At 43.7% G+C, this 22,277-nt stretch overlaps 1 protein-coding gene across 1 annotated transcript; it reads right to left on the reverse strand.

Annotated features, from left to right (window-relative positions):
• Positions 1 to 5,613: 5,613 nt before the first annotated feature.
• On the reverse strand, positions 5,614 to 14,908 carry LOC119279554. The gene is made up of 4 exons (XM_037560758.1): positions 14,623 to 14,908; positions 14,346 to 14,435; positions 6,217 to 6,549; positions 5,614 to 6,107 (listed from the first exon to the last, which is right to left on the reverse strand). Exons 1-4 carry the CDS (start codon positions 14,906 to 14,908, stop codon positions 5,860 to 5,862), a joined length of 957 nt encoding a protein of 318 aa, XP_037416655.1. The 3' UTR covers positions 5,614 to 5,859.
• Positions 14,909 to 22,277: the final 7,369 nt, after the last annotated feature.

The raw sequence follows: 22,277 nt of genomic DNA on the forward strand, positions 1-22,277 counted from the left end.
TTGTTTGCTTGTTAAGTTTAATGTCTCGAGCCTTAATGAGCACGAACTTAACGGACGAATCCTTAACGAGTCGAGAAGCCTGTTATCCACCCCTAACTCTCGCAAACAAATCTTCCAATCGCACAAAGTCACGAGAAAGGAATGCACGCATCACAACGTGCCCACGGGTGCTGTTCCTGGAGTCTTGCCCATTCGAGATCAAAGAAAAATCTCTTCCGCTAACAGTGATAGTGCGCTACTGACTAAAAGTGTGCTTAATTATGTATTCTTTTGAAAGAAGAAACATGGTTAATCATGGCGCAAGAGCCGGCACGGGCGCATGTGCAGCGTTCGTTTGGTTCGGTTCTGCGGCTTATTGTAACGTTGTTTGCTCTGACTTCATGTACACGCACCCGCGTAATTATTGGGCTCGTTGCTGCGCACGCATTTCCTCTCATTTCTTCTGGTTTGTATATACGATTTGGTCAGCTTTTCGATCCGGTACAAGGGTGTGTGTTTTACATGTGCATACGCTAAAACTATAATTACGGGCATAGTCAATCCGGCCACTGGATCCTTGGGAGTAATAATAACCATGTCACATTGTCACATGTGACGTCAATCCATGTGGTCTTCATATCCTGCGAATAACTAGATGCCTTGAGCGCTGTCACGGAACATTTAATAAAAATTAATTGTTAAATATGCATATGCAACCCAGCAAAATTAGCAAATGTACATTTTCTTATATTCAAAGAAATTCTATTAATATTAATTATTGGCAATTAAATGGACTTCTTGCAAAAGAAGACAAATAAATGATTTTTTAGATCAAATCCAGTTTCATTCATCTAGAGGCAAGGTTACATTGAAGTTGAATGCACGAAGACAAAAAGGTAAGGATAAAGTTTGTCCACATACATAAAGGACTAGAGGCTATAACACTCTTGGTTGTAAGGTGAGTAGCCACATTTGCATCCCGTTTAACATAAGATAAATTAGAAGAAAGAAGCAGAATGCTTGACATGTGCTCAGTTCCGGACTTCCACGGTGCACTAAGGACATGTAGTCCGACTCCACCATGATATGTCTCGATCTCCAATTATGAACAACGCGAGCACCATCCTTGCATGCAAGAGCTTCAGCAACCAAGGCATTCGGCAGAGCAGAGTACCATTTAGACCTAGCAGCGAGAAGCAAGCCATCAACATCTCTGACCACCACACGGAGGACCCATTGAAATTACTAGCATTAAAGGCTACATCCACATTTACTTTGATGACATCAGTATGAGGAGCATTCCATGAGACCACTTCTGCGGTTAGCTGGCAACGCAGAGGGAGAGGTTGGCTGAGAAAGATCAAAGGCCAGATCGCTTGCCCAACGACAAGCAACCGAAATGTGCCATAGGTTCATCGTGTCTCCTACCATTGTGAGCGCTCCAGACTGCCCGCATACTGCACGGAATATTGAGAAGGATGGAAGAGCTGCAATTACCAGGGTGCAGAAGATCCTTGACCCAGGTGTGAGGATGGAAGACAAGAAGTTTTATGCCCCAAGTACTCTTCATATGGTGGCAACAAGCTTTTTGCGTACGTACAATGTATCATGGAGTGAAAGGAACTTTCTTCTGGGTTGCCACGATCCACACAGAACTTGGGAACTTCAATACGCCTTCACGCCAAGTTAGAGTTAATAGACCAAAACTCGTGGATAACCCTCCACCAAAAAGAGCGCACCCTGGGAGGGAGCCTTGGTACTCCGCAACTTCTTGCAAATCAGGTCATTATCAGCGTGAGAGTATGTGGCCCAATTAGAGATCATGCGAGACTCATTAATCAATGAGAGGTAGGCTGATCTAACCGAACAATTCCCATGTTATTCGGGAGACCACGCCCAGCAATCTTCAGAGAGCTTTCCCAAGGGAATACAACTCGGAGCACGCATGTCAGGACCACAATTTTTTTCGAGAGAGTTCAAATTCTAATTACCATCTGGGCTAATGAGCTTAGACAACACAACAAAGGCGCTAGCTTCAGGTTTTTTGAAAAGAGGTATGTTGCCCGGAGCTTCAGGAATCTGCCAAATGTTGGTTCAGACACCATCCCCGATCCTTCTGATAAACCCCATCTTAAGATCAGTCCTTCCTTCAAAATAGCACCCAAGGTGTGAGAACAGTTCCTCTTCTTCCTAGCCGACAAAAAGTCAGAGTCATGGAAGTACTTTCCTTTCAACACTTGAGCGCATAGAGAGTTCAAATTTGTGAGGAGTCTCCATCCTTGTTTACCAAGCATAGCTAGATTGAATTGACGCAAATCCTGAAAACCCATGAACCTCCAAGTTCTGCCAACACCCACGCTGGAAGCAACCCAGGCGTCAATATGTGACTTGTTACAAGACTTATGCCGCACAATCACATCACTAGTCCAGCAAATCACTAGGCCACTCAAGCCAGTGCATTCAACACTAGAAGCTTTAAGGAAACCTAGCTGATTCCCCAAAGCTTTGGACTTCTTCGCAAGCATTTTGGTCTCGGACAAGAAGACAACCGTTAGGTGCAACATGTCCACAAGATTGCACAGTTCATGAACTGCCTCAGGCTTTCCAGAACCTCATTATTTCAGACTAAGGATATTCATTGCGCCCGACAGGGCTGCACCACACTGGTAGCCTCCACCGATATCGAGTTAAATCTGAATCCTTCTTTTTATGCTTCTTGATAGTTTCATTTGCAGAACCCTTTCCATCATCGGGTTGCACGCCCAACAGCCCCTCAACTGCCATACCGACATAAGTCATTTGTACGTTCTAGCATCAATATCTTCTCTACAACCACTCCCGCCTTGCGAGGTTTATCGCCCGAAATTTTCGTGTTTTTCCTTTTCTTAGCAGTGTTAGCCTTCACCAAGCTTTCATCTAGGAAAAGTTCATGGCTAATCGGTCCCTCGACCCCATGGCTTGAGCACCCCTTGTCTTTAGGATTTTTCAAAGGGCTTGATACTTCACCATCCGAAGGTTTCTTTTCCATAGCAGGTTCTCACTGAGACCCATCTCCAGCAGAAGAGATGCCTCAAGGGCCTGACCTCTAGTCTGTCCCGCTGGAAGAGCTTGCAACTCCTCCACTCTTAGCAGTTTGGTAAATACTCAAAGGTATTTTTACGTTTTTCTTCAGGGGCCCAAAGAATGCACGCTAGCAAAGCTTGTTGAGCATGTGTCGTGCGGTAGAAAAACCAAGCGCCAACCCTCCCTCTCGTCGTTCTAGCGTATCGGTGCCATTGGAACGATCGGCGGTAGTGGATAAATGAGGGTTTTCTTGACCTCTCAGGCTATCGGGGGTTTTGTAGAGCCGCCACCCACCACGTTTGGCCTATAAGGCTCGAAGACGCACGGGAAGAGAGGCACCGACACTCGCATTGTACCATTGTGGCGGCGACGCATGACAGTGGGTGAAAAATTGGCGGGACGGATGCGCGCCGACGAGCGTTCCGCTAGGAACAAAACTAGTAAAGTCCAGTCCATGTCTGTCCTTGCTGCAGGGGCGATTGATTTGACAAGACACATGGACTGCCACTAGTTCTTATCCATCTACTAATGTGTGGTTTTGCAACAACACACATGAACTATTTGGTATTACTAAAAAATAAATTACACAGAGTTCTAGCGAAAGAACCATGCATGATGACTGAAATCAACGCATACAGTTCAATTCTTTAAAATGTTTGCAGTGCATCTTCCACAAGTCCTACAATTGAACGGTCTCTGATGAGGAAATCATTACACACATTTAGTTTACACGAACCGTGTCCAACGAATCGAAAACAATTTTTTACAAATAAGTGTGTGTGTTGAGTCCAGCTTCGCACATGTTCGTTTTTTCAACACACAATTCTATTTTTATATTTGTGTGTGATGTGTTCATCACACATGCTTTTTTCTTCATCATGTGCGAAGGTGGGGTCTTAATAGCACGGACGTGTACTAGTGAATGGTAATAGTAGAAACTAGAAAGCTAGAAACATGGACATGAGCATCTTTCTTGTAATATATATAGATATGAACAAGAATATCTTTCTTGTAATATATAATAGACATGACGAGGAGCATCTTGTAATATATATAGACAATTAAACATGAATAGGAGCATATTTATTGTAACATATATAGATATGAGCAGGAGCATCTTTCTTGTAACATAAATAGACATGAACATCTTTTTTGTAACATATATTGCAAATGATAATAATAGAAAGCTAGAACAAGAACATGAGCATCTTTCTTGTACTACAACAATTGAGTGATGATCAAGACAATTCTTGTAACTCATTCACGAATGTTTAAAGTAGAGGATGGAGCTGCGCAAGATGGCCCAGATGGCTTGCAAATAGACTTCCTGTTGCTAGCTTGGAGGGCCTTCAACTTGGATGAGTTTGTACTACCAACTCTTCAATTAGTTCTGAAAAAGAATGAAATAAACATGTGATAAACATACAAAGTCAGAAATAAAGAAAATTACATAGAAAACAATCACAGCATGTTACCCTTTTCCAGCATTAACAACTCCACTGTACCTTCTTCAATGTTGATAGTAGTAGAACTCCTTAGCCAATCTTGGGTACAAACAAGACCTTGGACCATGAATGGGGTAAGTGAGATTCTAAAATCATTTAGGATACATCTACTTGTGCTAAATCTCCACTCCGATGCAACCGTTGATGCTGGGACATCTAACACATCACGACCATCCTAACCAATATTGGGAATCTAGCAGCATACGCCTTCCACCATTTTGGAGTGTAAAAATCATCACTATTTGCTTCATTCTCTTCATGTAGGTATTCTCAAGTTCAGATTTCCTCATGCTAGTTTCACCACCACCACCAACAACTCTCAGCTTTTTATTTATCCAAGGGACCAATTTCCTTCCTGCCCTTTTTTGAGTTGGTTCAGATTGTGGAGCACCCACATGCTAACTTGCATCACTTGGTGCGGACATAGCTTTGTACTCTGCAAACAAAGAATGCAAAAAGGTTTTCACCTTCTCCCAAACTTTGTCTCCATTTAACTCAGCATACGTTTCTTCAATGGCTAGTTTTATGTAATTTGATAGCTTGAATCCTGGATCAAGAACAGCTGCAACAAATACAAACATGTTCACACTCTCCTCTTCGTTTTTCTTTGCTTTCCCATCCCCCTTGTCATTCTCATTCACCACCTCCTCATGCCAAGGCCCCCAATACTTATCATACTTATCTTGCATTTTCTTGGCCATGTATTACGCAAAATATCATCATTGTCAGCCCACATTTCCAACACAACATTAACTTCAGCAAAATATCACATGGAGTGTGGCGGAAACACTAAGAGTGAGCTCATAAAAATGTCCAAGAAATTCAGCCATTTTCTTAGCATTGTCCTAATCACTATCAAGAGAGTACCAAGAGCTTTCTCAATGTTTAAATCGAACGTATAGAGTGGGTCTTCCTCCTCATACCTCACAAACATTTTTTTGTAGTTGATTGCGGTTTTCAACATAAGATATGTGACATTTCATCTAGTGCATATATCCAAACTCAAGAATGCAGCCTTGTCCACCTTTTCTAACTCAGCGAGTTCTTTAAATTTTGTAATTCTGGATGGCCCACTGAATTTAATCTCCGTTAGCTGAGTTTAACAAACCCGTACACTATATTGATACAGAGAACTTCCCGTTACAAGTAGCCTAAGACACTTCATTCAGCAGTGTTACAAATAATACGTGTACACCCATTAGCACGCGGCTTTTTGGTCCATGCGCTAATCCCTCCGCACCTGGTGATCGCGCTTACATATCGATTGGTCGGCCAATGCTAACTGTCACGGCCGTACGCCGAGGTATTCTTGTTACGCAGACGCCGGAGGAGCAGCGTGGATCTCCGAAAACGGTGTACGTGGCCCCATCGCCTGATGTTCGGGCGCCTCTGACGACGCACGGACCGCATCATCCGGGTCCGGCTCGGATGAAGGAAGGTCGGCGACCACCGGGCCTAACGTGGTGGGCATCCCGGCGCCGGCGCGGAGAGGCCTCGGCAGAGTCTTGGTCTTGCAGCCGTCATAGCACTGCCCGAAGCAGGCCTCAGCGGCCTCGCGGTCTGCAAAAAGAGTTTACCACCACATCGTCGTTGTCGGCTCATCATACGTGAGTGCAGTGGTTGCGCATTACTAATTCATGGCGCACATGAACTGTGCCAATCTGATTACCTGGATCAAGACGGTGGCAGGAAGTCCTGGCGCAGGAGAGCTGGCATCCCATGTCGCCGGGGGCGGCAGCCGCCGCCAAGGGCCGCTGGGGCGCGCCCGTGTAGCAGGTCTTGTCGCAGGCGTAGTTGCAGTAGCCGATCATGTTCTTGTCCTTGGCGATGCAGTCCTTGAAGCAGTAGTCGAAGCAGTCGGCGTCCGCCACGCCGGCCAGGAGGAGCGGCGCCACCACCACCACAAGCACCGCGCTAAGAGCACACGCTCGCCCGGCCGCCATTGCTAAACTCTGGTCTCTGGAGTGGCGTGATCGAAGTCGAACGCGCGCGTTGGCGGTGTCTTATAGAGAGGTTCGGTCGTCACGCCAGACTCATGAGTGTCTACGGGGGAGATGGGTGCGTGTACGCAGGGCGATGTCTAGTTCTTGCAACAGCAGTGCGGTTGCTGTCTTTGGCAGGAGCGCGCGCACAAGGAAAACGGATAGGCGCCGGTAGCAGTTGTGCAGGGCGAAAGGCGTGAGCGGTGCCGTTCAAATCAAGTGCGTCTAAACGTTAGGATTCTTTTTTTTTTGAAAGGATAAACGTTAGGATTCTCGCTGATGAAGACTGTCTCTCTCTCTCTCTCGTCTCGAACGAGACCGTTGCGTTGGAGCGCTGAGTTTCTTTTAAAGGGATTTGCTAATTCTCGTCTAGAGAAGTAGTCATGTCTTATCTATTCATAATTCATTTTTATATTTCTTTAAAACAAAGATGAAACAGCTCTCTTGTTTCATAATTAATTGATTGAGTGAATTCAATGAAAACCTATGTTTATATACCGTAGGATAAAAGTATTTTATCCCGCAAAAGAAAGGGTAAAAATACTTTAAGATTCGGTTTGCTTTCATGCAGGCTAGCGCGGCGTGTTTACTCTTTGGTACGGGCTGTTTTAGCGTTGTCTTTCTTACCTGACCGTTTCAATATTATTATGGGGAGAGGATTCGTAGCACGCACGTGCGTGGGCAGTGAGTCCCTCGTGCGTGCTTTTATTTTTTTGGCTTTTGATTTTTAATTTTTTTCATATCTTTTGAAGAACAAGCCTAAATTAAGTTTTGTTTCATATTCGTGTTTCTCATGATGAGGGATTTCAAATAAGATCTATTTTGAATACATTTTGAGAAATTTTGAAAATATCCGACTCAGTTGCATGTCCATAGCTCCCGGGTGCCCCTACACCTCATGAACAGTAAATTCGAACAAAATTGCAAGAAAAAAGTCAGAAAATTTCAGGGATCAAAGATGACCAAAGATCCGATGTTCTTGCAAAATTTCAGCCACAAATACCATTCGTGGAGCCCTCATAAAAAATCACTGCTCAAAAGTGCACATAAATTTGACCAGTGATTTTGTTTTTTTAGTTTAGGGCCAATGTTATTTGTACCTGAAAATTTGCAAGATCGTCGAAAGTTTGAACATATTTGATGTCCCAAAGTTTCATATTTTGTATTTTATTTTTGAATTTATTGTTCATAGAGGGTGTAGGGGCGCCCAGGTGTTGAAAGTCCTGTCTCTTTTGTTTATTTCCTTTTCGATTTTTTTCTCCACCATGCGACTTATAAAATATTTGATGTGTTTAAGAAAAATTCATCGCGTCTTTTCAAAAGAAAGAAAATCACATTGTCCTAAAAAATGTTACCCATGTATTATTAAAAGGTCAATCATGTATTTTGTAAAATGTTTTCTGCGTGTCTTTAAATTCATGACCATTTTTAGAATTTGTAAGTATTTTTTACCTCAATTTTGAACTAAGATAACAACACTTATTTGGATCGGAGGGAGTATCATTTTTAACCCCAAATAAACTAATTTGTTTGACGAGGAAAACAACCTTTTCATGCTGACATAGAGTTCCTGAACCTAAAAGTGAATGGAAGCAACTTAACCTAGTGGCAAATAATTAGATCAATAAGAAGACGTCACGGAAATCGGTTTGGGTACTTGATTCGACTATTGCACTGAGACCAAACATATGTAAATTAGACTAAACAGAAATTAGTAAAATGAAGGCACAAACCTATCAAGTATGAGATGAAAACGGATGAAACTAGTTCCTGCCACATTTGCTTTCATATTTTTTTGTGGAAGAAGAAACAAATAAGAAACCTCGAAAACAAATAAAGAAATAAATACTATTGGAAACGAAAATAGAGCGAATATGGCACGGACACGGCGATGGAAGCGAGTGTAAACTGGAACTAAAATACTCCTTGAATCATAGGCAAAAACATAACGAAATAGACAAAATCTTCAGCTTGCCGAACAAAAACTTGAATGAAGGCATAAAACAATCAAAAACATTGACATAGCAGTGCAGCTCAAACAATAATATTGCTTTGATGGCACACTCAGAATAGTAGACTAGAACACAATTCTAGTAGTTGCATCACACATGGGCCATTTTGCACAGAGTCTGTTCGTTGCGCTATAAACAAGCATATGCCCATATTGAAAACCGAAAGTTCCATATTCACCAAAACGGATTGTTTCACTCCCGTCCTTATTCCATCGGAAAAGGTTGTTCCGTTTGTGTTTCCATTTTCACTTAAAAGATTCCACTTCCATTTCTGTTTTCATTTCCGTCTTATCCTCTTCGCTTCTGTTTCCCCACTAGAAAAGCAAAATATTTCCGTGCTATTTTCATCGCTAAGTATGGTGACTAAAATTTTCACTCAGATCCAGACTTGAATTCCTTCAAGACAAAATTTCAATTTGAGTCAACAAATGGTACAGTTTTATATTTTTACCTAGTATTCCCTCCGTTCCAAATTACTTGTCTTAGATTTGTCTAGATACGGAGGTATCTAGCACTAAAATGAGTCTAGATACATCCGTATCTAGACAAATCCAAGACAAGTAATTCGGAACGGAGGGAGTAGTATTTTAATCTAGTTCATTTTCTGAAGGATCCATGGTATGGGAAAATAAAACGATAATCGTCTAATTATAAAAGCAAAATGTTTTCACACCATTTTCATCCCTAAGTATGGTGACTAAAATTTTCATTCTTATCCAAACTTGAATTCCTTCAAGAAAAAAAAATCAATTTTAGTCAACAAATGATACAGTTTTACATTTTTACCTACTAGTATTTTAATCTAGTTCATTTTCCGAAGGATCCAGGGAATGGGAGAATAAAACGATAACCGCCATAATTAGCCATGACCAAAGCACTCGACAGTAAATTGTGCAATCGCACAAAACCACGATTCAGTAAACTGAGTAACTAACTGTGGAAATCAAGATTCCATTTTATAAAATTGCACCTAATCCCGGCCCTCTCACGCCTATAACATTTTTGGCCATCCGATTCATGTACTTAACGTTCCTGGCCGTTAGACGTCACTCAACTTGATTTTTTCCACGAGAAGGGCTGGTTGTCCTAGGAGCACGTACAACCGAATGCCCGCGGACGCGCCCGGTCAGTGACTGGGCGTGTTCGTTTTGAGCCCGTATTTGTTCGTCCATGCAGCCACATTTTTTATTTTCTTCCTCATATGTCTGGCCACTTGCACGTGATTGGTGAAGATGAAGAGAGAGAAGAAAAATAAAGGAAAACGGTGGCAAACAAAATGTTCAGCTTTGGCAAACAAAAATTTGAAGGCATAAAACAATCAAAAACATTGATATAGCAGTGCAGCTCAAACAATAATTTTGCTTTGATGGCATACTCACAGTAGTAGACTAGAACACAATTCTAGTAGTTGCGTCACACATGGGCCATTTTGCACATTGTGCGTTCGTTGCGCTATAAACAAGCATATGCCCATAATGAAAACAAAAAGTTCCAAATTCACGGAAACAGATAGTTTCATTCCCGTGATTATTCCACCGGAAAAGGTTGTTGTGTTTGTGTTTCTGTTTTCACTTAAAAGATTCCACTTCCATTTATGTTTTGTAAATTTCTGTTTTCATTTCCGTCTTTCCTCTTCGCTTTTGTTTTCCCACTAGAAAACCAAAAGATTTCCGCGCCATTTTCATCCCTAAGTATGGTGACTAAAATTTTCACTCCGATCCAGACTTGAATTCCTTCAAGACAAAAATTCAATTTGAGTCAACAAATGGTACATTTTTATAATTTTACCTACTAGTATTCTAATCTAGTTCATTTTCTGATGGATCCATGGAATGGGAGAATAAAACGATAACCGCCCAAATTAGAAAAGCAAAATATTTCCGCACCATTTTCATCCCTAAGTATGGTGACTAAAATTTTCACTCCTATCCAAAGTTGAATTCCTTCAAGAAAAAAAGAATTTAGTCAACAAATGGTACAGTTTTATATATTTTTTACCTACTAGTATTTTAATCTAGTTCATTTTCTGAAGGATCCATGGAATGGGAGAATAGAACGATAACCGCCATAATTAGCCATGACCAAAGCACTCGACAGTAAATTGTGCAATCGCACAAATTCAAGATTCAGTAAACTGAGTAACTAACTGTGGAAGATCAAGATTCCATTTTTTAGACAGTAAAATTGCACCTAATCCCAGCCCTCTTACGCCTATAACATTTTTGGCCGTTCGATTCATGTACTGAACGTTCCTGGTCATTAGACGTCACTCCATACGATTTTTTTCGCGAGAAGGGCTGGCTGACCTAGGAGCGTGTACAACCGAACGCCCGTGGATGCACCCGGTCAGTGACTGGGCGTGTTCGTTTTGGGCCCGTATTTGTCCGTCCATGCAGCCACATTTTTCATTTTCTTTCTCATATGTCCGACCACTTGCACGTGATTGATGAAGATGAAGAGAAAGAAGAAAAAGAAAGGAAAAAGGTGGCAAACAAAATGTCCAGCTTTGGCAAACAAAACTTGAAGGCATAAAACAATACATTTACATAGCAGTGTAGCTCAAACAATAATATTGCTTTGATGGCATACTCACAATAGTAGACTAGAACACAATTCTAGTTGTTGCATCACATACGGGCCATTTTGCACATTGATTGTTCGTTGCCCTATAAACAAGCATATGCCCATATTAAAAATAGAAAGTTCCATAATCATGAAAAAGGATAGTTTCACTCTCGTGCTTATTCCACCAGAAAAGGTTGTTCTGATTATGTTTCCATTTTCACTTAAAAGATTCAACTTCCATTTCCCTTTTGTAAATTCTGTTTTCATTTCCGTCTTTCCTTTTCACTTTCATTTTCCCACTAGAACAGCAAAATGTTTCCGCGCCATTTCGTCCCTAAGTTGGTGTAAAATTTTCACTCTGATGCAGACTTGAATTCCTTCAAGACAAAAAATCAATTTCAGTCAACAAATGTTACAAAATGTTACAAACGAACGCCCGCAGACGCGCCCAGTCAGTGACTGGGCGTGTTTGTTTTGAGCCCCTATTTATTCGTCCATGCAGCCACACTTCTAATTTTCTTTCTCATATGTCTGGTCACTCACACGTGATTGGTGGAGATGAAGAGAGAGAATAAAAAGAAAGAAAGAATGTGGTCCGTGTGGGTCGCGTCCTATATGGAGAACTGATCGGGCGCGTCCGCGAGCCCTCATATCCTCCCTACATTTATCCTCAATATGAGGGTTCGCGGGTAGCCCGGATGTATAGGGATGATATGAGGGGTTCGGTTGGGTCACTTGTTTTTCTTATCTCTCATGTCTGGTCACTGACCGGCCGTGTCCGTGCATGTTTGGGGAGGATTCGACCATATACGGCGCTCCGTTTTGGACAATTTTTCCCCTCTTGCCATTGCCCCCTTTTCGCTTCGTCCTCCTCGGGCTTACATGGGAAAACAAACAGAGCCTCTCATGAAGAACAGATCAAGAGCGCGTGGGAGAGGACTGGACGGGAGGAGAAGATGCAGACGACGAGCTTCGGGTCCTTGAACTCATCGGTCGTGGATGGTTTGGATGCCGAGGTAAGTGAAGCACTCCATTTGGATTCGACCCCAATATCATTCTAGGGTTTCCATGATTTGGGGATTTGTCTGCTCTTTTTTGATTTAGGTCGATGGGATGGGGATTGTGGAGCTTGTCTTGAAGTACCATCACCCGGACAAATCCTTTTCCGGCTTGGAATCGAGGTCCAAGCATCGATGCCCTGGTCATGGGCTAGTTCCTGCTCGTCGGGTGGCTTGGGTAGAGTCTAGCACTGGCCGGTGTTTTTTAGGATGCCCACTTGATGTAATCAACTAATATTATCAATTTGTTTCTTATTAGGTTGCTGCTAATGTCAAATTCCTAAATTTGTTGTTCTTTTCTGATGTAACAAGTTACCAGATGAGTGTAAGTGGGTGGTTTGGGTTGAACCTCCTCCTCCACTGTGTGTGGCCCTTGCATTTGAAGGTCTACACGCAGAGGTTGAACACAGCTGGATCAAGTCTCACAAATTGCAGATGGAAAATATGGAGCTGGCAAAAAATAATTGTGCTTTGAAGAAGAAACTGAAGAGGAGAGATGAGATGCTCAATGTTTGGGCAGTGTTCTTTGCTGGATTTGTTATATGTGTTGTCCTTGCGGCATTTTCAAGCTAGTAAGTGAACCGAGTATGCTTGCTGTAGTGGATTAGATGAATTTGGTTTGCTAGTAATTGTTTGTGGATGAGATGCACTCTGTAATATACCAAACTTAATGTAATGCAGTTTGCTGTTGGATGATGAAATCAATTTGGTTCATATTGTTAGATGACCTAGGTAGATGACCAAATTTTCGTCGTCGACGACAATTTGATACATACTAGTAGATGACTAGGGAGATGACCAAATTGTAGTCGTCGATGACAATTTGGTACATATTGGTAGATGACTATGGAGATGACCCAATTGCCGTCGTCGATGACAATTTGGTACATATTGGTAGATGACTAGGGAGATGACCATATTTGGTACAATTTGGTACATATTGGTAAGCATCACATATGATTAAACAAGCATCAAATTCCACAACTTGAAACAAGTTCAACATGACATCACAGTAGTTCGTCAACTTTAAACTAGTTCAAACAAATAGTACTTCAACAAGTTCAAACACACAGTACTTCAACAACTTGAAACAAGTTCATCAAGTCACCTAGTAATTCAACAGGACAAACATAATGATATTGGGACACGACAAGAACAAGAACTTTAGTTTCTTGCTCCTTGTGTTCTCAGCTGGATTGGGGGCTAGCCTAGTTTTGCTTCTGGTGTTCTTTGCTGGGTTGGGGGCTAGCACACCAGGAACTTGAGGTGTTGTTGTTTGCTTTTAGCTGGAGAAGCTCCTCTAACTGATGCCCTCTTGTAATTCTTCATGGAGCTGTCACAAGTGCAAACATATTACATTTCCTCTTTGCACTTGTTAGCATGGTGGTCTAGTCTTCCACACCTGCCACACTTTTTCTTCCTGGGACCAAGTCCCTTTCCTTCACTGCTAGACCTTATCCTAGTTTTCCTAGGCCTACCTGGTGCTCTGTTCTGAATTGGAGCACATAGTTTAAATCCTGGATTCACAATTTCCCACTGTTGTTTCCCTTCCAAAGCTGGAAGGTTGTCAGCATATGTAGCTCTGAATTTCTCAATAGAGTAAAAGTTGTGCACTTAATGATATATTGCACTAGCTTCACCTCTTAGAGAAGTTATAAACAAGAGAGCATGGATACATGGCTTACCAATTACTTGCCATTGTCTTCAACTACAAATCAACTTATGTAAGTCAAATGGGTACTTCAATTGTCCTCTTTCTCTATCAGTGGCTCATCCTCTGTTGGGCTTCTCCTAATCAAATTCATCCCCAAACCTTTTGTTGTTGCCATTAAGGCCTTCATTACAGATGGAACAATCAAATGGCCTTCAAAACGGTAAATGGAAATCATGTTCCTTATATCAAATTTCTACATAATATACCGCCTAATCTTGTCACACAAGTCTACTATGTGAAGCCCCTTGTATTTCTTGATCCTTGAGTTGAAAGCTTCAGCAAGGTTGTTGTTCACATAGTCCAGCTTGCAAGTGTCATTGAAGAGTGCTCTAGCCCATATTTTTGTGTGGTACTCCTCTAAATATTCTTTGACTTTGGGCCTGCTGTGCAACTGATTTTGATGATAGTTGTCTTCTTAATGATGTATGTAAGTGAGCATGGCCAAAAATTCACATCATTGAACTTGCCTTTGAACTTGCTGAAGTTCTGAGCCAAATGTCTCATGCACTCCCTATGCTCTACTCCAGCAAAGACATCATCAACAACTGTCTCCAATCCTTTGCAAGCATCAGTATGTATGACTAAACTCTTAGGATGTCCCATGAGTTTCTTCAGTTGTTGGAAAAACCAAGTTGAGCTATCAGTTGACTTTGCTTCTATGACACCATAGGCCGCAGCCCGCAGGGAATAACCAGTTGTGAGCATCAAAGGCACAAGCAGAAACAAGTTGGCCCCTATACCTACCATTCAGTGCAGTTGCATCCACAACAAGGTAAGGCATGCACCCCTCCAAGAAACCTCTCTGACATGCCTTGAAACACACAAGAGCTCTTTTGAAGCACCCCTTGTACATTTTCTTTCCTCTCACTGTGTACTCTACAGTGTGCTTGTCAATTTCAACTACACTGCCTGGTGATGTTCTCTCAACTTCAGCTTTGAACGAGTAAAGAAGACCGAAGCTCTCACTATACTTCCCAAACATCTTCTCTAGTGCCAGCTCTTTACCAAAATAACACCTACTGTACTCCATTCCATACTTCTCAGCCAACCTCTATTGTATTTGCATTGGACCTATGCCTGAATTATTTCTAATCCAAGTCATAGAAGCATCTGCTATCCATCTTCTCTTTGCAACCCTCAATCCTTGAGATCTATTAACACTTGGACAATTGTGAGGGTAAGGGTTGACCTTAACCTGAAGAAAAAGAACAATTAGTAAATGCAATAGAATTGTTTTACAATTTTATAGAAAGAAGAAAATGCATAAGTACCTGAAATAATGTGCTTCTCCTCATTAAAGAGGCATGTAGCCTCCACTTACATCTGTTAGAGGCACATTTGACAGTAAACCTTGTTGGGTCACTTTTCAAAGTCATGTACTCTGTTTCACTCTTAATTGAGAAAGTTGCGACTGTATTTCTGCACTCAACTGCAGAAGGAAAAACTACACCTTCCTCAGTAGAGGGATTATCTCTATCATACACAACTACAGGTCTGTCCTCATCTTCATTTCCAAAAATTGCATTGTCCTGCTCCTCTAGCTTCTCATCTTCATATTATCTGAAAATTCAGCAGGAATGAAGTGCTCATCTGCTTGATCCTCCTCAATGTTGTGCTGAGTATATCTCGGGTAAAGTTTCTCATTCTCTTCATCAGACAAAGGTTCTGCATCAGGCTCTACTTCCTCCACAACAGGATCAACATGTATGCTAGGTTTTGCTTGGGTTTTACTGCAAGAATGCTCAGACTGAACATTTGCACTAGGAGTTGTAGGTGGCTTGCAGCTGCTACTTGTTGCCCTTGCATTAGTCCTAGGTTTTCTAGATGCTTTAGAACCAGAGGGCCTTGAACAAGTGGGATTTGAATTATTTTTTTGTGATCTAGGCCTCTGAATAACAGTGATTTCCAGATTGCATGACATGGTTTGTGCATTAGTTGCAAACATAACACCTAACTCATTATTAGACTGAACAGGGACCCAAGCAACTTTGGATGCATCCCAATACCTCATCTCCATGACATCATATAATCCCCGTGGGTATTTGGCACAAATTGTTGCCTTCAACTGATCAAATGTGCTACTACTGTCCACAACCGATGGAAATGTGAAGCCCATATATTTTCCTTCCGTACCAGCAGCAGTGAAAGTGCATGTATCCATTCTAACATTGAGATTAAATGTTCTAGCCAGATCCATCCTATGCAAACATGGCACAATATCAAAATACAATAAGAAACTAGCCTAAATAAAATGTAAGCAGGCATATCCTAACCAAATCCACCAACAAATAGCAAGAAAGTAGCCTAAATCCACCGCCAAACAGTAGATCTGGGGCAGGGGCAAAGAAACAGCAGGTCTGGAGGGGATGGGGTAACTTACTTGATGTTGTCTGTGACAAACAAGCCCTGCCCTTGCGGGTGCGGGTGCCGCCGGTGGCACCGCTACCATCCACGTCACCCCCATCGCTAGCACAAGCAAATCTTCTAAGGGCTCAATCACTGCATCCACTTCCCACTCGATCCGCTAGGAGCAGATTCGGTCGCCGTCGCCGCTGCCTCTGAGCTAGGGTTCATGAGAGAGTGGCAAACGACACAGAGTGGGGATGAGAGTGAGATGGGCTCGAGTGGGTTCAGTCCTTGCGGGGGGCAAGCGGTGTCCAAAATAGAGCATCGTATATGGTCAAACGGCGTTGACCAAGAGGAACCGTGACGGAAGGAAAAAAAATGAAAGAACTGCAAAGTGACCTGGATAGAACATGTGAGTTTCTGAAACTAGGGGTAAAACAGACGAGTGGGACACAAAACTAATTATCCCCCATAAAAAAACTCTCTCTGGCCTCTCTTCTTTCTACCAATCTGATATGGGCAACTATTATCAAAAAAGAAATCTGATCTGGGCGGGTGGGCTCCGCCGAGACGCCAACCTTGACCTCAAATAGCCATGCCCCTCCCTCGTTCTCGATCTCTAGTAGCACCATCCACCACAACGATGTCTTGTTCCTCGTCTTCAGCTTGCCTCACCCTACCTCGAAATCGTCGTCCTCCTATGCATCCTCTACCTCCTACTCCTTCCCCTTGTTGAAATGTAGGGTGGGCCTTGGCCCATCTAGCAATTTCAGAAAATCTCTAAGGGACCCTGTGGGTTATATGACGATGGGTGTGGTGGAAAGTTTAGTCCCAAACCGCTAGTGGAAGAGCAGTTGGACCTCCTTATAAGAGATTCTCTTCCAGATGCTACTGGACATTGAGAAGAGAAGTGATTCATGTGTGCTCCTCCTCCGCCGCCCGCCTCGCCATGCCTTGCCTCGCCTCGTCACGACGCATGAGCGGGGGTTGCAGGAATAAGCTGAGCTGAGCTCACACCTATGCGCTTATTTTTGTTAGTCAGGAACAAACAATCCTTAATAGACGAGCCACGATCTGAGACGTCAGATCGTGGGTTGTTGTTGACTCGGACATGGATCCAACCCATGTCTCTCCACCCAGCCTCGCCTATATAACTGAGTCGTTGGCCAACCCTAGCTACCATGAGGAATAGATCACATCTGCTCTGCCTCCAAGTGCATAGCCCTCTATCGTTCCTTTTGTTGCTGCTATCGTTGGTGATCCCATACACGGTTGACGGGAGTGCAGGCCTCCGAAACCCTGCCTCTCTAGATGCTATATGGGTGAGGTGCGATTAGGTTTTTAGGGAGCATCTCCTACGTGACTGCTCCCTGATGTTCATATACTTCTGCATCATCTTCGTCATCACCATGTCCACCACCAACAAAGACAACTGTCCCGCCACCGAGAAAGTGTTTTGCATAGATCCATGTGCTTGGCATTGGTTCTTAGTGCTGGGGAACGTAGCATGCAATTTCAAAAAAATTCCTACGATCACGCAAGATCTATCTAGGAGATGCATAGCAACGAGAGGGGGCGAGTGTGTCCGCGTACCCTCGTAGACCAAAATCGGAAGCGTTAGTTAACGCGGTTGATGTAATCGAACGTCTTTCATGATCCAACCGATCCAAGTACCAAACGTACGGCACATCCGTGTTCAGCACATGTTCAGCTTGATGATGTCCCTCGAACTCTTGATCCAGTAGAGGGTCGAGGGAGAGTTTCGTCAGCACGGCATGGCGATGGTGTTGATGATGTGATCCATGCAAGGCTTCGCCTAAGCACTACGATGCTATGACCGAGGTGGTAAACTCTGGAGGGGAGCACCGCACATGGAAAAGAACAATTGACGTGATTTGCGGTCCATCCTGCCCCGTATATAAAGGAGGAGGGGGAGGAGGCCGTGTTGGAAATATGCCCTAGAGGCAATAATAAAATGGTTATTATTATATTTATTTGTTCATGATAATTGTGTATTGTTCATGCTATAATTGTATTATCCGGAAATCGTAATACATGTGTGAATACATAGACCACAACAAGTCCCTAGTGAGCCTCTAGTTGACTAGCTCGTTGATCAACAGATAGTCATGGTTTCCTGACTATGGACATTGGATGTCATTGATAACGGGATCACATCATTAGGAGAATGATGTGATGGACAGGACCCAATCATAAGCATAGCACAAAGATCGTGTAGTTCGTTTCGCTAGAGCTTTTCCAAATGTCAAGTATCATTTCCTTAGACCATGAGATTGTGCAACTCCCGGATACTGTAGGAGTGCTTTGGGTGTGCGAAACGTCACAACGTAACTGGGTGATTATAAAGGTGCACTATGGGTATCTCCGAAAGTGTCTGTTGGGTTGGCACGAATCAAGACTAGGATTTGTCACTCCGTATGACGAAGAGGTATCTCTGGGCCCACTCGGTAATGCATCATCATAATGAACTCAATGTGACCAAGTGTCTGGTCAGGGGATCATGCATTACGGTACGAGTAAAGTGACTTGCCGGTAACGAGATTGAACGAGGTATTGGGATACCGACGATCGAGTCTCGGGCAAGTAACGTACCGACTGACAAAGGGAATTGAATACGGGATTGATTGAATCCTCGACATCGTGGTTCATCCGATGAGATCATCGAGGAGCATGTGGGAGCCAACATGGGTATCCAGATCCCGCTGTTGGTTATTGACCGGAGAGGCGTCTCGGTCATGTCTGCATGTCTTCCGAACCCGTAGGGTCTACACACTTAAGGTTCGGTGACGCTAGGGTTGTAGAGATATGAGTATGCAGTAACCCAAAAGTTGTTCGGAGTCCCGGATGAGATCCCGGACATCACGAGGAGTTCCAGAATGGTCCAAAGGTGAAGAATTATATATAGGAAGTGCAGTTTCGGCCATCGGGGAAGTTTCGGGGGTTACCGGTATTGTACCGGGACCACCAAAAGGGTCCCGGGGGTCCACCGGGTGGGGCCACCTCTCCCGGAGGGCCCCGTGGGCTGAAGTGGGGAGGGGAACCAGCCCCTGGTGGGCTGGTGCGCCCCCCTTGGGCCCCCCTGCGCCTAGGGTTGGAAACCCTAGGGTGGGGGGCGCCTCCACTTGCCTTGGGGGGCAAGCCTCCCCCTTGGCTGCCCCCCCCATGGAGATCCCATCTCCTAGGGCCGGCGCCCCCCATGGGGCCTATATAAAGGGGGGAGGGAGGGAAGCCGCACCCCATGCTCTTGGCACCTCCCTCTCCCCTTGCTACACCTCTCCCCCTCGTAGAAGCTCGGCGAAGCTCTGCCGAGATCACTGCTGCATCCACCACCATGCCGTCGTGCTGCTGGATCTCCGTCAACCTCTCCTTCCCCCTTGATGGATCAAGAAGGAGGAGACGTCTTCCTCAACCGTACGTGTGTTGAACACGGAGGTGCCGTCCGTTCGGCACTAGGATCTCCGGTGATTTGGATCACGACGAGTACGACTCCCTCAACCCCGTTCTCTTGAATGCTTCCGCACGCGATCTACAAGGGTATGTAGATGCACTCCCCTCTCTCGTTGCTAGACGACTCCATAGATTGATCTTGGTGAACATAGGAAATTTTTTATTTTATGCAACGTTCCCCAACAGTGGCATCATGAGCTAGGTCTATGCGTAGTTACTATGCACGAGTAGAACACAATTTGTTGTGGGGGTAGATGTTGTCAACTTTCTTGCCACTACTAGTATTATTTTTCTTCAGCGGTATTGTGGGATGAAGCGGCCCGGACCGACCTTACACGTACGCTTACGTGAGACAGGTTCCACCGACTGACATGCACTAGTTGCATAAGGTGGCTAGCGGGTGTCTGTCTCTCCCACTTTAGTTGGAGCGGATTCGATGAAAAGGGTCCTTATGAAGGGTAAATAGAAGTTGGCAAATCACGTTGTGGCTTTTACGTAGGTAAGAAAACGTTCTTGCTAGAACACCTATAGAAGCCACATAAAAACTTGCAACAACAATTAGAGGACGTCTAACTTGTTTTTGCAGAAAGTGTTCTGTGATGTGATATGGCCAAAGGATGTGATCAATGATATATGTGATGTATGAGATGATCATGTTCTTGTAATAGGAATCACGACTTGCATGTCGATGAGTATGACAACCGGCAGGAGCCATAGGAGTTGTCTTTATTTTTGTATGACCTGCGTGTCATTGAAGAACGCCATGTAAATTACTTTACTTTATTGCTAAACGCGTTAGCCATAGAAGTAGAAGTAGTCGTTGGCGTGACAACTTCATGAAGACACGATGATGGAGATCATGATGATGGAGATCATGGTGTCATGCCGGTGACGAAGATGATCATGGCGCCCCGAAGATGGAGATCAAAGGAGCAATATGATATTGGCCATATCGTGTCACTATTTGATTGCATGTGATGTTTATCATGTTTTACATCTTATTTGCTTAGAACGACGGTAGCTTAAATAAGATGATCCCTCGAAATAATTTCAAGAAAAGTGTTCCCCCTAACTGTGCACCGTTGCGAAGGTTCGTTGTTTCGAAGCACCATGTGATGATCGGGTGTGATAGATCCTAACGTTCGAATACAATGGGTGTAAGCCAGATTTACACACGCAATACACTTAGGTTGACTTGACGAGCCTAGCATGTACAGACATGGCCTCAGAACACGGAAGACCGAAAGGTCGAGCATGAGTCGTATAGTAGATACGATCAACATGAAGATGTTCACCGATGTTAACTAGTCCGTCTCACGTGATGATCGGACACGGCCTAGTTGACTCGGATCATGTTTCACTTAGATGACTAGAGGGATGTCTGTCTAAGTGGGAGTTCATTGAATAATTTGATGAGATGAACTTAATTATCATGAACTTAGTCTAAAAACCTTTGCAAAATGTCTTGTAGATCAAATGTCCAACGCTCATGTCCACCTCAACTTCAATGCGTTCCTAGAGAAAACCAAGCTGAAAGATGATGGCAGCAACTATACGGACTGGGTCCAGAACCTGAGGATCATCCTCATAGCTGCCAAGAAAGATTATGTCCTAGAAGCACCACTAGGTGAAGCACCAATCCCAGAGAACCAAGACGTTATGAACGCTTGGCAGTCTCGTGCTGATGATTACTCCCTCGTTCAGTGCGGCATGCTTTACAGCTTAGAACCGGGGCTCCAAAAGCGTTTTGAGCAACACAGAGCATATGAGATGTTCGAAGAGCTGAAAATGGTTTTCCAAGCTCATGCCCGGGTCGAGAGATATGAAGTCTCCGACAAGTTCTTCAGCTGTAAGATGGAGGAAAATAGTTCTGTTAGTGAGCACATACTCAAGATGTCTGGGTTGCACAACCGCTTGACTCAGCTGGGAGTTAATCTCCCGGATGACGCGGTCATTTACAGAATCCTCTAGTCGCTCCCACCAAGCTACAAGAGCTTTGTGATGAACTTCAATATGCAGGGGATGGAAAAGACCATTCCTGAGGTATATTCAATGCTGAAATCAACAGAGGTAGAGATCAAAAAGGAACATCAAGTGTTGATGGTGAATAAAACCACTAAGTTCATGAAAGGCAAGGGTAAGAAGAACTTCAACAAGGACGGCAAGGGAGTTGCCGTGCCCGGTAAGCCAGTTGCCGGGAAGAACTCAAGCAATGGACCCAAGCCTGAGACTGAGTGCTTTTATTGCAAGGGAAGTGGTCACTGGAAGCGGAACTGCCCCAAGTACTTAGCGGACAAGAAGGCCGGCAAAACCAAAGGTATATGTGATATATATGTAATTGATGTGTACCTTAGCAGTGCTCGTAGTAGCTCCTGGGTATTTGATACCGGTGCGGTTGCTCACATTTGTAACTCAAAGCAGGAGCTGCGGAATAAGCGGAGACTGGCGAAGGACGAGGTGACGATGCGCGTCGGGAATGGTTCCAAGGTTGATGTGATCGCCGTCGGTACGCTACCTCTACATTTACCTACGGGATTAGTTTTAAACCTCAATAGTTGTTATTTAGTGCCAGCTTTGAGCATGAA

This window comes from Triticum dicoccoides, chromosome 3B, assembly GCF_002162155.2.
Source record: "Triticum dicoccoides isolate Atlit2015 ecotype Zavitan chromosome 3B, WEW_v2.0, whole genome shotgun sequence".
Classification (NCBI taxonomy): domain Eukaryota; kingdom Viridiplantae; phylum Streptophyta; class Magnoliopsida; order Poales; family Poaceae; genus Triticum; species Triticum dicoccoides.

What these genes read in the sequence shown, in the direction of transcription:
- LOC119279554 (XM_037560758.1), bottom strand. Translation starts at nt 14,908, where the DNA reads ATGGAGTACAGTAGGTGTTATTTTGGTAAAGAGCTGGCACTAGAGAAG. An exon ending in GAACTTCAGCAAGTTCAAAG is followed by an intron (nt 6,550 to 14,345) that starts GCAAGTTCAATG and finishes CCTCTCTATAAG; the next exon opens with ACACCGCCAACGCGCGCGTT. An exon ending in CTGCCACCGTCTTGATCCAG is followed by an intron (nt 6,108 to 6,216) that starts GTAATCAGATTG and finishes CTCTTTTTGCAG; the next exon opens with ACCGCGAGGCCGCTGAGGCC.